Source organism: Glycine max, chromosome 1 (genome assembly GCF_000004515.6).
Source record: "Glycine max cultivar Williams 82 chromosome 1, Glycine_max_v4.0, whole genome shotgun sequence".
NCBI classification, from domain to species: domain Eukaryota; kingdom Viridiplantae; phylum Streptophyta; class Magnoliopsida; order Fabales; family Fabaceae; genus Glycine; species Glycine max.
In genome coordinates, this window is record NC_016088.4 from 41,524,169 (window position 1) to 41,543,340 (window position 19,172).

Below are 19,172 nucleotides of genomic sequence, written 5' to 3' on the forward strand. Positions count from 1 at the left end.
TTTTCATCAAATCTTGTTTGATTCAATATAACATTTTTATCTCATCAAATCATATTTTATTAAATATAATTATCTTATCAAATTATTTTATTAAATATAATTATCTCACCAAATCATATTTGATTAGATATATAGATAATTAATTAAACTGCATCTAATTAACAACTACTCTAAGAGGAATGTTTTTATGCAGCATTTTATTAACTAACTATGAATTAAATTAAATCACATTTAATTTATTAATTCTGCCCCAATTGATTATTGTATGTGTGTGGCCCTATTAGGCTCTCACTAGATTGACAATAATATTATCTTTATACTATTATATACAAATGGTGATTGTCGTCTAGCAATGCATCGCAATCACCCAGCCTATGAGATAATCGATGATTCGATTTTAACCTTACCATAACTATTTCCATTGTTTAGCTTTTATCCCTTCATCCAAATGTCTTGATTGAAAACATGGCATGAGAGTGTCATCTCCGTTAAGTCCTATCATTTATTTCTTAATACCTAAGTAGATGTCTAAATACAAATGGGCTCAATATGTCATATTAGTCCATTTGTGTGCCGTCACGCATATTGTAGGTATCACTCTATTAAGTGGCCTATAGACATAACTTTTGTCATGCTGGAGGGACGAATCATATCTACATCACTTGCATCCCTCAACATGATTCATTGCAAGCCCGATTATACTACCTTTATAAGTAACCTATTACAGATGATGTTTGATAGCATTAAAGCCTACAACTCCTACATATAAGAATCATAGTGACTTCAAGTCGAAGGATTACTATCACACAATGATTGTCATGAGAAACGCTTATGACACTTACATATCTATTATGAAGTCTTCTTATAGGGGGTCAATCTAGTATAAATATTATTGTCGATATTTATACTTATGTGTTAGCTTGATATTTCATATTCATGACCTGTAAGATATTGTCATCATGTTGCTTACACAATAGTCTCAATATATTATTGTTGTCCAGGTTGACAATAATACTCGACTGCAAACACTTTAAGAATCATATTCTATTATTTAATGAATCTCACATCATCAAATAACCAACATATTGTAAGGATGTTACTATATCATACAATAAATAATATAATAACTGAAATGCCTTTTATATATATATATATATATATATATATATATATATCAAAGTCATCATACAAATGAAACCTAAAATGGATTGGCCACGAGGGCTCACTTCAACAAAATAGGCATTGTACTTAATTTCATGTTTTGCTTCTTACTTTTCCATGAGATCATATTCCCTCCAATAAGAACATAGTACCTAGAGGCAGATCTCCTACCTGATGGTGACCCAACTCAATCAACATTAGGGTAAGAAATGATGTTGGTATTGCCTTTGTCTTCATACAACGTCCATGACCTGGAACACTCTTGATGTACCGAAGGATACATGTGACAGCATCCCAATGACTATCACAAAGAGCATTTAAGAATTGGCTCACCATACTAACCACGTACATGATGTTTGATCCGGTGACAGTGAGATAATTAAGTTTGCCTACAAGTCATCGATATCTTCTTAGGTCTTTTTGAGGCTTTCCTTAACCTAGAATAAGCTTAACATTAGGATCCATAGGAGTCTCGCTCGAGCGACAATCAAACATTCTAGTCTCCATCAGAATGTCTAAGGCATACTTCCACTGGGAACTGACAATTTTAGATGAGGACTGGGCAACTTCAATGCTAAGGAAGTGACTTGAGGCGGAGAATTCCATCAAAGTTATCACCAGTGGTGACAATGTAATCAACATATACAACGTGATAGATGCACAGGCTAGATAGAGAATGGAGGGAAAATATTGAGTGATCAACTTCACAACATGTCATACCAAACTAAAGTAAAACGGAGTTGAAATGACTAAACCAGACACAAGGAGATTGCTTCAAGCCATAGAGTGAGTGATATAGTTTACGGACAAGGTGTGAGTCACCAAAGACTATAAAACCCAACAGTTGATTCATGTATACCTCTTCTTGCAACTCACCATACAGGAAGACATTTTTTATGTCCAACTAGTGAAAAGGCCAATGTCAGATGGTGGTCATAGCAAGATAAAGTCAAACAAAGGTGATTTTGGCCATAAGAGAAAAAGTTTTGTCATAAGAAGACCAAGATTTTGAGTATAGCCCGTAGCCACCAGGAAAAACTGGAAGCATTTTCAACTTGCCCTTATACAAGTAGCATTACACGATGACCTTTTTATCACGATCTTGACTCTTAAGACTATAAAAGGGGAAAAGGGGGGAAACATACAAATCAAGGAGATAGGAAAGGACAAAGAGGAAGCACTCACCTCCAGTTATACATGGAAATGAGCTCTAGACTTTGAGCCTTCAGATCTTTGCTCTTTCTTCCTCTTATTCTTCTCTTTTTCCCTCTTCTCCTCTTTCTCTCTACCTTTCTCCTTTCTTTCTTTTTTTTTTTACTTCTTTCTCTAACTCCCCCCTTCCCTATTCTATTTATTACTGTGAGTGTGTGTGGGTTTATTGGGCCTTGACTCTCCATTTGGGTCCTATTATCTTATCCTATCAACTTTTAATAAAGGTATTTGTTACTAATAATGTCTAAAGGTATCCTTTAACTATTGAATGTAAAGACAATTCCATAAAATGATCTATGTGTTGTTTATTATTAATGTCAATAAATTTGGAATTCTTCCTATGTTCTTTTCCTATCAGAAGGTTTCTTCCAATTTATCATGTATTATAGGTTTCTTAAGAATTATAAAATCTTTTATATAAAAATTAACAATTTTACTATACATAGTTGTTTATGAATAAATAGCATTATAAAAAAATTTAGACTTGAATAAATTTTTTAGGAGTATGTTTTTAGTCCTTATGAATCGAATGATTTTATTTTTGTCCCGATAAAATATATCTTTATTTTCCATTCCTATAAAAATTAAAATTATTGTTTTTGGTCCTATAAAATGTGTTAGTTTTAATTTTGATCCCAATTTCGTTAATTTTCATTCTAATAAATCCTGAAATCATTATTTCTTATCCCAATATATATTTTTTTATAGTATTAGTGCATCATCTCTTTTACTTTAAAAAGAAAAAAAAAACTAACATCTCTTTGGGGTCAAAAAAATATAAATTTATCCAACTCTCTTGAAGGTATCCCTAAATTAAACTTCCGTGGAACTACAACAACATAAGCAATATAGGAGACATAATTACAATAGGAAACAGTGACTCGACAGAGAACAAGGCATCCGATTATTTTTTTAAAAATAATATAAAAAGGCACAACAAAACCATAGCACATATCCTAAATGTATAATTGCCGTAAAAAACCAAAAAAAAAAAAAAAACTTTTTTTGAAAGTACAAAAACAACTCAATTGAAGGAAACATGAGAAAAATGAAAACCCACAATCACAAAACCATCCAACCATACTTGCAAACCAGAACAAAAACAGTACTCAACAGATACACAGTCCATCACATTTCCATACTGCATGCCAACCATTCTATATCCTGAGGTTCCAATCTAGGTTACCAATCTTTTAAGCATATCAGCAACCTATGAGAGAACAAATCATTCACCAGCCACATTAAATTCTATGCTGGTGGAGCTGATTCATCTTATGATCCTCAGGCTTCTACATCCTGCTCACCTTTCTCATTGGTGTTTGTGGCCATTTCCGGCTCTTCATCCTCCGATTTATCCTCGCCAACAGTTAGTTTCTTGGTGATCTGGACCTTTTCCGGCTCTTTCTCGTCTGATTTGTCTTCACCAACAGTTAGTTTCTCGAGGAGATCGGCAGTAGCCGAAGCATCTTTGTTTTCCTCCCCTTCTCCTTGTGATTCTGCCACTTCTTGCATAGTTGTCATGAAGGCCTTACAGTCTGGAGTCCAAAAGGAGAAGTTGCAATGTAAATTAATGCAATAGCAATACTATTCATAATCTCAATCTAGCAAGTAAAAAAGTTAGATTAGTTTCCTACTTAAATAACTGCAAGTGAATCGAACTTCTTATACTAATTATAAATAAACAAGTAGATGCATTATTCAACCACATGTAATGTAAAAGTAGTCAAATAATGTAGACAGCATTTCTTTCTTCCTTACATCACTTGACATTATCATAAGTATATCCTCCATGCCATCATCAACTATATATCAGGGCTGAGAGTCAACATAATTCACCTCTTGAAAGTTGAAACTATCAATGAGGATACAGAGAATGCATAGATCATGACCCATGGGGGTAGTTCTTTATCAAACTCGTGAGTTAAATCATCCTATTTGAATTATTCTAATGCTTGTTACATAGCCTCTCGAGACTGACAAGGTTTAAGACTTATTGCAAAACAAAAAAACTTAAATCCAGAAGCCAAAAAATTTAGACAATGAAGCCTTTGCTTCTACATGTTCTAGCAGAGTGATTAAGTAAACACATGATTGTAGTGTCAAAAATTAAATGCAATTATCTACTACCACCACCAGAAATCAGACATTTTAATCAATGAATATTCTCCACACAGCAAACATACACATCATAAAACAACATTCGACCCATTTCAAAAACAGAAGACCAATCACATCAAAATTTGCATTTCAATTATCCATAAAAATGGAAGAAGTGAACTAAAACAAAATTCAACATAGAGAAGTTCCAACAGCACAAAGCCTAGAGACTCACTCTCAACAGAGGGAAACCTAATACAGAACAGCTCATCCTTCAATTCCCCATCTGCAAAATCAGAAGCATGCCACACACACGATTTCTCATTCCCAGAATGCTCCTGTACCGTCAAACTGTGATGAACTGAAATTCACGACACATCAATCAGAAAAGTAATAACAATAATAACCACCATTTATTTTAATCAATTCACTTATAACAAACTCACTATCATAAATCCAACACAAATAAATAGTCATGTTAATCCCTGAAATATTGCAACCACCAATGTTAGTTCCTAAATATTTTTAAAAAAAATTAGCACACAAATCCAAGAAATGTGCAGACCATTCCAATTATCCCGATCACAAGGGACTAATTTAATGGATAAAATATACATTTTGGCGACCAGCTTCATATTTTTCATATTTCATATACACTAACATGACCAATACTTTTATTGTCTTTCATAGAGACCGCAGCAACCATCTTGAGTTGAATAAGATCATTCTAGGCGACATATCCAAAACTCAATTCAAAACTACTACTATTAAGTTAAAACAATCATGTTCCACGCACTCGATGGTAACATGACCAATTCTATATATTAAACTAAATTGATAATTCATTAAAATAAAAGGAAAAGGAATATTACAGAAGAATCAAAGGCAAGTGTTGCTGGCCAGAGGCAACACTATCTATTATTACCGCTCTTATTTATTTACGATCTCTCTTATTTAAGGGACAACCAAATGCTTTTATTTAAGGGAAACTAAAGTTGTTAGCTCGCGACAAAGAAATAAAAAATAAAAAAAAGAATCACAACGGTCTCTCTTAAAAAATCGGTTCACAGTTAAAAAAAAGCATAGAACATCCAAGCAAAAGGTCCAAAAATAAATAAATAAATATATAAAAGATGCTTTAAATCAGAAAGGAAGATGAATGCAACCACTAAGAATCTGAATTAATTGGTCTAATATTATTCCAACTTAACATGTAGTCTTCAATTTGAGTTTGAGTCTTTATTTTTTTTGGGACAATCTTAGTTGTTAATTTTGTTAATGGGAGAGATTAAAATTCTCTCTCATTTTTTCTTCTTCTTCCACCGCCAACTCAATCTTATAATCTTATAACTCCTTGAGTTTTGATTCTCTGCTGCTTTATTTTAAATATTCAATTTCTAATAAAAAGTGTTGTCGTCCACCGTAATTCTCTGTTACTTTTTTTTGTTCGAACAAAATTATGTCTTCCTCTATCAAAAAAATGAAAAAGAAGATGAAAAGCAATGCATAGTACTACCGAGATGATTTGCGCAGATCTTGAGCGTCTTGGATTGGCGCATCACTAGTCTCACCTTCCCGGTGACCTTATGTTTCAGCAGCTTAACGTTCCCGCCGCCACGCTCCTTCCACTGGTTCCCCTCCTTGTCAAACCGATACAGCTTCGCCTTCCTATAACAACAACAAGCTCAATTCACATTCAAAACACAAAATCAATTCAAGAACAGAGAGAGTGTGTGTGTGGTTTCGTACAGATCAAGGATGGGATCCTCGTCCTCCTCGCCGGTGGTGACGGCGACCTCTTCGAGCTTCACGATCGGAGCGACCTGCGCTCCGGTGTCCTCATCCTCCGCCGTCACGCTGTCGTCGTCGTTTTCGTCGCGGCGGTGCTCCGGCTCGGTGGTCGCCATTGATAATACGCAATGATGGCAGCGAGGAGTGGTGCAGTGAGTGGGTGACTTATAGGGAGTGAGAGTGCACTATTGTATTGCTGGTTGCTGCATTATTATGTGCTGTGTAGTGTAGGGCCTCATTGTCTTCTGCTTTTCCCCTTTTTTTCGAAATTAATATTGAGTGATGATCACAGTTAGAACTTAGAACTTCATTCATTTAGATGAAAATTTGAGTTCAAACTCTATATACACTTGCTAGTAGTATCATTTTTATATTGTAAGGTAATTAGACATTATACTAGTCTGACTTTTGAAGTAGTTATTTATTTTTAGAAAATAGCACTAAGAGAACCCATGAATTGCATTTAGCTTTATCTTAATTGTAAGAATCAACTTACTTTATTGTAAAATAGGTCATTTATATCTTATTGAAGAATAAAGTAAAAATACCTAAGAATCAAAACTAAAAAAAAATCCATAAACAACCGAAACATATTTTATAAATAATTTATCAACAAAAATTTTTATGAATTTATAAATTCAATCATAAAAAAATAATACACAAAATTTTTATATATTAAAAAAATCACCAAAATAAAATTAATAAAATAATTTAAATTTTTTAAGAGTTGTAGAACCCCTCAAATGGGGACCCTGAACCATCAATCACCTTATACATGTGTTATTCATGTGTGGAGACTAAGAATTATATCTAAGTTCTATCTTTATAACAAAAATTAATAATGTATATTGTGTAAACCGGACGTGAACATCATCAACACCCGCACATAGACAAAGGCATGAGAAACTTGAAGAAACATATTATTATTCTCTTAATTAGAAGCTCTTATTTTTTATGTTTTCTCTCATTTATGTATTTTACATTATACTCGCAGTTAGTTAAAAAAAAATTCTCTACAACTATCTCTAATTATTCGCTTATTATTCTTTTACTGTATTTGATTTTCATAATTGTGTATTAGTTTTAATATACTAACTTTTATCTTTATTTTAAAACTAAATATCGATAATATTTTTAAATTATCAATAATTGAAAATGATTTTATATCATAATTTAAATTATTTACTATAAATTTAAAACATTTGTGTACACCTGGACGCAAATTTAAAACATAATTTATGTATTGAAAAATTCTATTTCTTGTAAAGTTAAAATACTAGTTTCCCAAAATATTTAAATTAGAGTCCGTAAGCATTTTTTTTTCTATATTTGATACTCATGCATTTTTTTTCCTACACGACTCTGGCCGAAGCATATAGAATTACAAGTGTATCATTTGTGTACATTTCCACCCAAAAAAAGATTGTCCGTAAATTTAAAAAGGTAGCCCAATCAATGCTTCCATTATCTCGTAATACAATTGATGATTTAAAATTTTCATTCACACGAAAATTTTATAAATAAAAAGTTTCAAAATAAAATAATTACAAGATACACAATTAGACTTGTAAATTTTTCTCCATTAACACAAAAGAAAAATTTTACTTTTTGATTTAAAAACAGAAAACTCACATCTTGGGCGGTTGCTTCCTGCACTTTCAAAGTTGCTTGGAGAAATCTTTCCGGGTATAATTTTACATTCCAGAATATGTGCAGGAAACAAATGTGAGGTGCAGAAAATAATTTTTCAAATTTTAGCAGACCCACGGGTACAATCCCCACTGTTTTCGGCCGAATTACACTCCCTGAACATTTTTTACACTACTCTTTTTTCTATTCATACCCTAACCTATTAAAATAAGATAAATAGTCACTTTTGTCCCTAAATGTATAATTTACTAACAAATGCATCCCTAAAAGATGTAAATACAAAATTTAATCTCCAAAAGTGTAAAAAGTGTGACAAATATATCCGGTTAACTTTCGTCCGTCATTGTTAATAAAATAATCTATGTGGCACAAAAGGACGAATTTGTTATTGAAATTATTGCTAAATACTGACTAGATTTTAAAAAAATGTATATCATTTTTGGACATAAATGTCAATAATTTTTTGTTGGACTAAAATGTCTATTTTTTTATTAGAGGAAAATGTCAATATTTTTTTTTGGACCTAAATGTTTGTATGTTCTATTGGACCAAAAATGTTAATAAATTTTCATTATTGGACGAAAAATGTCAATAATTTTTTATTGAACTTAAATATTAGTATGTTTTTATTGAACTAATTTATTAGACCCAAAATTTCATTTCATTTAAGGATAAAATATAATTTTAGGATAAATTTTTATCATTTTTTATCGTTACAAGCATAACATTACAATAATCACTTAAAAAATATATCGACAAACATGATTTAAAACAAACATAATAATAACAAGAATATTGATTATCAACCATAATTTGTCTATCACAATAGAAATTATCCAAAATAAATATTGTATCAGTTTATTAAAATGAAACAGTGTAACAGTATATCAATTATAACAAATTTTTCCAAATTATCCTAAAAGATAAATATATCTCATATTTTACTTCTTTGAATCTTGACTATTTTATTAACGGTGACAGACAGAAGTTATCGACCGCATGTATTTGTTGTATTTTTACATTTTCAGAGACTAAATTTTACATTTTTATCTTTCTAGGGACACATCTATCAACAAATTACATATTTAAAAATAAAAGTGATTATTTACCCATTCACATTTAAAAACAAAAGTAACTATTTATCCATTCATATTCCCAAAGAATGAAAAAAAAATGACAAATAAAGAAAATATTATATGACAAATATGTTCCTATATTGGTAATTAAAAATGACAAATAAAGAAAATATCATTTTTTTATTTCTCACCAGACAAATGACATCTTCTAAATTGAAGTTATCTTCTACGTGTAAAAAGAAAAAATAAATAAATTAATTAAAATTCATAATACTTCATGAATCACTTCCTTAAGAGTTAACTTGAGTTAAACTTCCATTTGTACATATGGTATAATTTCACAAAATCTCATGTATTATTTCCTCTTTTAAGTTTTGCCGATATTACATAAATATTCATTCTCCCACAAAACAATCGGTCCAGCTACGTGCATATACAAAACAATAGTGTCTAACCAATGCAAAAAGGTCAACATTTCAACCTAGGCACAGAACACACATTTCCAAACACAAAATTGGGGTTTTAAATTTGATATATTTTCCAACAATTAAGCATATTTATGCTTAATCAGGAGTACAGCATTCAGGTCAAGTACAATAGCCAAGGAAATCAAATTCCTATTAACATTGGGTGTCCGAAGGCTGTACTAAATTCACAATCAAGCAGATACAACTTGGTGAAAAATGTGCCAAAATTGAAAGGGATCAAAAAGCAAAATCTATGGTTTTTGTCTCAATCTTGCTCTTGGGGTGTAGCACCATTTGTTGCCTCCATTGGTTCAGCTTCTGCCCCCTTCTTACCTGCAAACAACCAAAACCATTTCTTGAGAACCCATTTGACAATTAGTTCACAATCACTAAGGTTAACATCTAAAAGATGCAATTAATGAGATAACAAGTTATACATGGTCCAAGGGTGCTCCCAATTACACAAATTAATATAACATGCTAGAATACACATTCGAGCCTACCTTTCTTCTTCTTTCCACCACCCTTCTTCTTTGTCTTCGTACCCAATGCTAGCCATGCCTTGATTTCAGGATCGTCTATTGTTTTGGTGGGCTGCAATTCCTGGAGTGGGTGAGATGTGACACGATCTGATCCATTAGGCATTAGCAATACAGTGAATTTGATATGTGCAACATCATCACCTGAAAAATAACCAAGAATGTGAGACATAAACAGTGTAAAAAATATGGCAATGGGGATCTAATAAAGTCACAACACAAATATATTACCAGGCTTTTCATGCAGAACAGGATAAGGTTGCAGGAGCTCATGATTAACACATTCCACTAAACCTAACCGAGCTCTTTTCTCTTCCAAAGCCCTATTATGAAAGGGTTAACATTTAATTTAACAGGTAACAAAGAGAACCCAAATTCAAAACCTCGAGTTTAAACTAAGTATTGAAACATTTAGGTGAATCAAGCTAACCTTGCTGAGAATGGCATGATGGGAAACTTTTGGCTTATTTCACTGAAAATGAACCTAGATGCTTTCATCTTTAAATGATAGCTCTTGTCAACAGCTCTCTTATAAATAGTTGTCTGCTTCTCATCCAACAGCTTAGGCTGCAAGAGATTGGAATTTTACTAAGCAAAGGATTAGGAAGATGCATCATATCAGTAAATATATTAATAAAACCAAATTACCTTGCCATCTCCAGTACTTGCTACGATATCAATTGCATAAACTTCATTCTCCTCAAACTCTGCATCATCAACCCTTGTATCTGGATTGGATACACTAAGCACAACCTTATTCCCATCAATCACAAACTGTTTCATTTGGTGGCTAAGAACACCCTCAACAATTTTACAATCATACGCAGCAGCAACCTTTTGAATTGCTTCAGTTACATCCTTGTTCTGTCAGGAAAAGAACAAAATCCATAAGAATATGTACTTCCTCTTATTTAGTTACATAACTAACTGTGACAATAAATTACAAATCTAGTCTTTCAGCATACAAACACTAATTTCATTTAAAAATGTTGCAAAAGAATTTTTAGTTAAACATGGGATCATATCACAAAAAAATATTACAAGCAAATAAGCCTTCAGTGACTACTATGCAGCAGAGGAAAAGTTGCTAATTATACAACTTTTGCAAATACACAAAGGAATTTATTTGAATTTTGTTCCATGTTGGCTGCAATAGACAAGGGTACTGACTATAAAATCAGCACAGCATTTAACTATTTTATCAGCCAATTGTAGTTTAGGCAACAGGGAAAGGAGGAAAATCAATATAGTATCGATAACCTCGGCAAAGTTGCCATTTCTAAGATTGAAATTGAAAGTTGTTCCGTGTTGGCTTCGATAGACAAGGGTACTGACTATAAAATCAGCACAATATTTAACTATTTTATCAGCCAATTGTACTTTGGGCAACAGGGAAAGGAGAGAGATCAATATAATATCGATAACCTCGGCAAAGTTGCCATTCCTAAGACATAACTACATACACTTACAGGCAGGCATCAATTTGAATATTGTTCCATGTTGGCTAACAATAGACAAGGGTACTGACTAAAAAATCAGCACAACATTTAACTATTTATTCAGCCAATTGTAGTTTAGGCAACAGGGAAAGGAGGAAAATCAATATAGTATCGATAACCTCGGCAAAGTTGCCATTTCTAAGACTTAAAGATAGGCAGGCGTTGACTTAAAAATACATAATAATGACAAGCTTTGTCATAACAAAAAAACAAAACTTGCATTGGTTTGATTCATACAATGGCAAATATAGGACAATACAAGATTACAAGAGAGCTGAGTGCCTGACAGCCAAAAGAAAATTTCTTGCAACTATTAACAATTCGGTTACGATTAAACTTGGGATTGCATTTTGTAAGATAAATCCCTATCAGAGTAACTATGACATAAGCTTCACTTGGACAAATGCCCATAGCTTTTGATATGTGGTCATTATATAGGGTTAAAAATTAGGCAAACAACATTCTGATTCTTACTGAACATCCACTAAGCATGGTTCCTATGTTCATAGTGCATGATACAAAAACAAATGACAAGAGACAAATACAAACTACAAGAAATAGAGTATAGCTTATAGGCTTATGGCAAACTAAAAAAGCATGACAAAAAAATATATTCTGATACACAAACTTGATCTGTGTCATAGAAACACTTCCATGCAACAAATTGAAAAACAAACTAGACAACACTTTGAATTACCCAGCAATAGCAAGGCCCTCTAGGAGAAATAACCATGCAATCTAATGGTGTCACATTAACCAGGATAAAATGATTATTTATCTCTCTCCAAGTGGACTTCCCCATACTCATTATTGAAGAGGAACTCAAGGACTAAATATCCATGCATAATAGTATTCATTATGCAGGGGAAATAATATCCAATTGGTTGGAACCGACATCCAAATAAAATAAAAAATAGAAAACAGAATAAGATGTGAAAAAACATATTTTAGCAACAGGAAGGGGAAAAACATTATCTCTATCAGTGTAACTATGACTATAAAGCTTCATTGGAATTTATCCCTAGCTCATCACAGTTTTCATCATTTAGAGATCAAAATTCACAAGGATTCACTTCAAGGCAGTACCTAAACTAAACAAACAAACAAACAAGTAAATAGCAATGTGGTGGAGGAAGTCAGAAAACACCAGAATACAAAGAGAATACAGAGCAGAAAAAGACAGGAAACAGCAGAATAATTTTAAAAATAAAAAAGGAAACAGAGACAGAGTGGGTCACCGTAGAAAAAGAGAATGGGTCGCTGGAGAACAGGGTTAGTCACTAGAGAAAAAATAAAGACTGGGGGAGAGGACAAGAGAATTGTTGTTAAGGGTAATAGGATATTATTTTGAGGATTACAGCCCAGAATCGATGTAGCACCCGCTCCACCGATCTGGTAGAGCAGATAGGACAGCCACACACTAAACCAAGACCTAACTGTCTCCATGTAGGGACCCTGGGTCACTCCATGCCATTCTGGCACTAAAGCAGCACTATTTCCCGCTATTGATATTCTAGCCATTTACATTATAATTTCTTAAAAAATTGATTCCATCTGTACCATGTAAATATGGGTGTCATTACCCATATCAATGCTACAAGTATGCATCAAGAACAAGGCAATCAAACCAATCAGTTTTTCCTTAGAGCCATAACCAATCCACCACAGCAAGTGATCCAACCATATTAACAACAATCACACAGACCATAGCAAACCAAACATAAGAGCCATGCAGTAGAATCAAGTAAAAGAATCAAAATCATCTCATCAACTCAAACTATACAAAAGCAGACATAGGAAGAAATTCTTACATATAATTACCTTCCTTCCTGGCCTTACAAGCCGCAAAGCCACTTCGGCGGCGGTGTTTGCTGCTGCAATAGCATCAGCTGCCCGTCCTGTAACTGGCCCCTCATGAAGAACATGGGTGTGAGCCACAGCAGCAATGAACCCATCTATATGACAAGCCATGTCACTGTAACGAACCAAACACACTTTTAACATCCAGTCACCAATAACAGCCAAATATATCTATACCATTTTTTCACCATCTATCACAAACAATTGCTCCAAAAAAGGAGACTTACATTTTCACTATATCACCGTCTTCCAACACTGTTTCATCACTGGCAAGAGGAGAGAAGTGACAGACAGTGTTGTTCACAGACACACATGTCGGGAAGGCAACACCTCTCTCAATCTTCCTCTTCACATTCTTGTACATGTTACCAGTTTGCCTTCATTAGAAAAAAAAACACAGCAAACCCCATAAGCTAAAATCACAAAATAATAAAAGAACAATCATAAACACCTGTAACAAATACAAATGGGGCAAAATTAAGCACAAAGCTTACTCTCTAATATACGAATCCCCTTTCTCGCAAAGGTCAACAATCTTTGTCTTTGGTTTACATTCCGAAATAACTAACTGCAAGGCCTCTGTTTAATTAAAAACAAAACCTTACTCATCAACATAAGAAAAATAAAAACGCAAATAACCCATCAAAGTAAAACAGAAAGCTTTAACGATAACCCATCAAAGTAATAAACCCAATGTATCCAAAAACAAAAACCCTTTTAGAATTTAACCAAAAAAAATGAGAAATGAGAGAGTGAAACACACTGTTAACAATCTCAGCGGCGCTCTTGTACTTAGTGACAACTTCCGGAGAAGTGAGATCCAATTCCTTCTCCTCTCTCTCATCGTCCGACATGGTAACGTCTTTTGTGAATTCCGTCTGGTTTCGGATTCTGAAAAACACCCAAAAGAAAAATAAAACGGGAGATCAAAACTTTATCCAAGTGGGTAGGCAAAAACGGCATCAAGAAAAACAAAAAGACGGAAAACTCAGATGAAGCATTGAGGAGCAGAAAGTTGCTACTCACTGTATGGAAGAAGCAGTGAAGATGTGGAGAGGCTAACGAATGGGGTTTAAGTGGCTAAGTTGCAGTGCAATGAACTAGGGTTAGTCGAACACAAGGTCATGGGGAAGCGGTGGCTTATATAGGATTTGTGCTTTGGTTGCACTAGCGTTAGGGTTTTTGTTTTAATTCTTAGGCAAAATTACACTTTTGGTCTCTAGTCTATCTCCAATTTAGGATTTGGTCTTCCTATAATTTAATTCACAAATTTGGTCCCCAGTTTTATAAATCAGTACAAAATTGGTTCTGGAAGTTCGATTTGAACGTTGATCGTTATCCTCAGACGTTTAAATTGTTCCTTCAATAAAGGGATTTATAAAATTGGGAGACCAAATGTGTTAATTAAACTATATGGGGACCAAAATCAAAATTGGAGTAAAACTGGGGACCAAAAGTACAATTTTACCTACAAAAAATTAAGTATTTACAAGGAACCAATCAAACGTTGACACGTGGCCGTCAACGTCTAGACTTAACGGTCAACATCCAAATCGGACTTCTAGGACCAATTTTGCAAGGATTTTGGGGACCAAATTTGTGAATTAAATTATACGAGGACCAAATCCGTAATTGGAGATAAAGTGGGGGACCAATTTTACAATTTTGCCTAATTCTTACCGTTTCTCTCTCTCTCTCTCTCGAGTAAATATTATACATTTAAGTTTTTTTTTTAACAAAGTCTTATAAATTGAAGTTAAAATGCACTTATAGTATCTTAAGAGCATATTTAGATTAAAATTTGTAAATATAAATTTAAACTAAAAGTATATTATAAAATTAATTCATGTTTAGATATTTTTTTTAAAAAATTATTGATAAAATAAAATTTATTTGAATAATATTAATCAAAAGACTTTTACTTCATATTTTTATAGTAAATATAAAAATCAAAAGTATTTTTAGTTTAAAAGCAACTTATTTGTTACTTTTGATCCAAACCTCAAGTTTGTCTAAAACATAGGTTTCAAAAATAATTTAGGGGAATTTAAACATGATTCAAAACTAAGTTTAAGGTTCCAAAAGTGGGAAAATCACCATTTAGGGTTTTTTTTTTTTAATTATCATTTGGGGGTCGTTCTGAATAATGATCTTAAAAGGAGTAAGTCGTAACATCTATCATGACTCATGACGAATGTTATTATTTTTATTTTTTATTTTAAATATTTTACGACTTCAGTAGGATTAATTCTTTTTTGTTTTTTGTCTTTTGTATTTTTCTACAAATTTAGAGTCGTTAAAGTTTTTTAAATTTTTTTTATAGAATTTCTAAATTTATTTACGACTTATATTTTTTTATATTTTTGTTAAAAAAATTATAAATAATTTTTAATTTAATTATTTAATAAATAAATATATTTTTACTTTTTTTAGTTTTATTTAATATTTTATATTTTTATATGGTTTTATTTAATATTTTTTGAATATTTTTTATTTAATATATTTTCTATATTTGATTTTATTTCAATATTATCTATATTTTTAATTCAATATATTTTATATATTTAATATTTTCTATATTTTTTACTAATGTAAAGGATTATTATTTGTTTTGTAAATTAAAAAAATAATGCAAAAGACTTAAATTTAAATGAAAATATTAAAATATTTTGTTACTAATATTAACTTATAAAATTAATTAATTTTTATAATTATCATTAAGTAAGTTAATAATTTCGTACTATAATATTAATTAAATTTTATTTTATAAATTATTTTAATATTAACAACAGAAAATAATTTAGTAACAAAAGTAATTGTGTAAAATAAAAGTAACATAATACATTAATATAAAATGAACAATACAAATTAAACAAAAGCATAAAAAGTAGAATCAATATTAGCCATCAATTTGCTTGTATGGATAGTTACTACGATTATGTCATTTAGTTCTACACAATGAGCATTTCTTAGGTCTAGTTGAAATTGGTTTGTTTATCTCATTATGTATATGAGTAGTGGCTAGCCTTCTTAATGTCTCTTGTCATCGAAGGATCAGACATATACCTCTTCATGTAGCAATGAGTCCATTTACTCTTGGGAATTTGGTCCAACCAATCTGCTGCTCGTGGAAACTTTGATCGCATTGCGAGCAACTTTGCTTCAAATTACGATTTCCTCATCTCATATCCTATGGTAAAAGATAAAACAATGAATAATAAATATGATGAACACGTAATAATGTAAGAATTTGATGCATGAAATGGTTAGAAGCTTGCCATTTTTTTAAGTCAACATTTTTAAACTGTTTGTTAAAATTTAATGCAATGTGGCAAATGCAATACACAAAAGATACATCTAGTCCAATCCCCCCAACTCGTTCTGATCCCAAAGCTACTAGCAAATTGGTTCCTCCTGTTTGATATAATACACAAATTTGATTGAGGTGTAACATATCTCCTCAAATAATGTTATAACCACATTCAAGCTTCTTTGCTCTCGCTCTCAACAATTGCAAAAGCAAGTGGAAAAATGTTTCTACTACCATCTTGTTCAATGGCAGTCAACAAAGTACCACGATATTTTTCAGTTAAAAATGTCCAATCTACTTACACAATTGACTTGCAATATTGAATGCCTTCAATGCATGGCTTAAAAGCTCAAAATACACGATTAAGAATCACCTTAGAAGACTCATCCTCACCATCCTCCATTGAAGTGGATGTTTTGTATCTAAAAATTGTACTTGGTACAAAGTGTTGAGCAGCTGTCATCCATACATGCATATAACTATATGATTCTTCCCCACTTCCAAATGCAATTTCAAGTGCTTTTTGTTTAGTTGTCTAGGCTTTTTTGTATGTCACAGTATAACCAAAGCGTTGTAGGATGTCTACAATCAAGGTTTTGATTTGGATATCACGATTTGTTTTTATTAAGTGAACAATATTATGAACAATTACAAATAAGTCTAACCTAACATGATCTTGTGATATGAGTGAAGCTGTGCAAGCATGAATACCATTTATTTTCTTCATCTCCCACCTCCTACGTATTTTGCTGAAGGATGTTCTCGCACTCTAATGACATCCATTACCATATTGATTACACTTAACAACATACTTATCAGTCTTGTTCTCTTTAACATCAAAATTAAATGAATGTAGAAGATGAAATTTCTTAATGGCATTCATAATTGCTTGCTTTTATTCAAATATCTTGTCTTCATAAAGGTCATCCATATCGTCACTCCCTCTGTTCTGATAAGGATTTAAGTACTATAGATCTTCTTAAAGTTGGATATTAATAGTTTCAAAATATGAAGATGACTTACATTGGCTTTGATTGTTTGGTTCTCCACTTTCGTGAACATCATGCTCTTGATCCTCGTCACTAAAGTCTCTAACATTATCTCTTATTATGAGTTTTTCACTAGCTATCTTTGAAAAATAAAAATGTAATTTATTAGTCAAAATGTAAATAATTTATAGTATCTAACATTAAATAAAAAAAATATACCAGAAAGATAGTAAGGAAATGTGAAGATGAAAGATGAATAATATTTTGTAAAATATGAAAGATCCTAACATTTTTAATATGAAAGATTACAAGTGAGCTTGAGTGCCACATATCGTCCCTTTTATGATGAAGATGAAAATCATACGTTTTCCATGAATGATGAATAGTGTTTTAACTTCCATGAATTTCATGTCATGTTCATTATTTTTTCATTTAATTAATTATAATTTATAACATTTTTGTATAAATAATAATAATAATAAGTAAAATCCTAAAATAATATTAGCTTATAACATATAGCATTTTTAAATAAGTAAAACCCTAAAATAATATTAACTTATAACATATGACATTATTAATTAACTAAAACCCTAACAAAATATTAACTTATAACATATAACATTATTAAATAAGTAAAATCCTAAAATAATATTAACTTATAACATATAATATTTTTAATTAATTAAAACCCTAACAAAATATTAACTTATAACATATAAAATTTTTAAATAACTAAAACCCTAAAATAATATTAACTTATAACATATAACATTTTTATCTAACTAAAACCCTAACAAAATATTTACTTATAACATATAAAATTTTTAATTAACTAAAACCCTAAAATAATATTAACATATGACATATTATTTTAAAAAATAATAATAAACACAACTTTAAAGTCGTGCCAAATGTCACGATTTTAAAGTTGTGCCCTAACCCACGACTCCTGAACTAGAATGCCACTCCCATCCTACATAAAGTACTAAAGTCGTGGCCACTGTTACGACTTTGAAGTCGAGCCATGTGCTATGACTTCTAAGTCATCTTACTTGTCGTCCATGCATGAAGAAAATACGAAATGCAACAAGCTTGTGAATGAATAATGGAAATAAGGAAATGCAAGAGGCTAGTGCACATGGAAAATAAGGGAATGCATGTTAGGCTGGTGCAGAACAACAAGAAAAGCTAGATGCTGCTCATATCAAAGGCTAGCTTGCAACTAAGGCAGATACATCATTTCAACTATGGCTCAGGAAAATAACAGGTTAGGCTAGGCTCGTGAATATTAAGAAGAAAGCGAATATTGCAAGAGGCTAGCTGGCATGAAATGAAGTATGGAAATGACCATACAAGATTTCAACTATGTTGCTCGTGAATAATGAAGAATCTTAGCTCGTGAATGATAGTGCAGACTCAATAATAAAGCTCATGAATGATAACTTGAAGAGCCCAAAGGCTACACCTTCAATAAAGTCCAAAGCTACGAGATTCTATTCTACACGTTCAACATGAACTCAA

The 19,172-nt window shown here is 31.8% G+C and overlaps 2 protein-coding genes across 2 annotated transcripts; both read right to left on the reverse strand.

Annotated features, from left to right (window-relative positions):
- Positions 1 to 3,254: 3,254 nt before the first annotated feature.
- On the reverse strand, positions 3,255 to 6,457 carry LOC100788910 (ran-binding protein 1 homolog b). Its single transcript, XM_003516909.5, has 4 exons — positions 6,220 to 6,457; positions 5,987 to 6,138; positions 4,706 to 4,831; positions 3,255 to 3,908 (listed from the first exon to the last, which is right to left on the reverse strand). Exons 1-4 carry the CDS (start codon positions 6,375 to 6,377, stop codon positions 3,655 to 3,657), a joined length of 690 nt encoding a protein of 229 aa, XP_003516957.1. The 5' UTR covers positions 6,378 to 6,457; the 3' UTR covers positions 3,255 to 3,654.
- A 3,044-nt stretch (positions 6,458 to 9,501) lies between these two features.
- LOC100788381 (ERBB-3 BINDING PROTEIN 1) lies at positions 9,502 to 14,525 on the reverse strand. Its single transcript, XM_003516908.4, has 10 exons — positions 14,379 to 14,525; positions 14,116 to 14,243; positions 13,847 to 13,931; positions 13,580 to 13,729; positions 13,314 to 13,467; positions 10,642 to 10,857; positions 10,424 to 10,560; positions 10,225 to 10,316; positions 9,958 to 10,137; positions 9,502 to 9,787 (listed from the first exon to the last, which is right to left on the reverse strand). Exons 2-10 carry the CDS (start codon positions 14,204 to 14,206, stop codon positions 9,720 to 9,722), a joined length of 1,173 nt encoding a protein of 390 aa, XP_003516956.1. The 5' UTR covers positions 14,207 to 14,243; positions 14,379 to 14,525; the 3' UTR covers positions 9,502 to 9,719.
- Between the last annotated feature and the right edge of the window lie 4,647 nt (positions 14,526 to 19,172).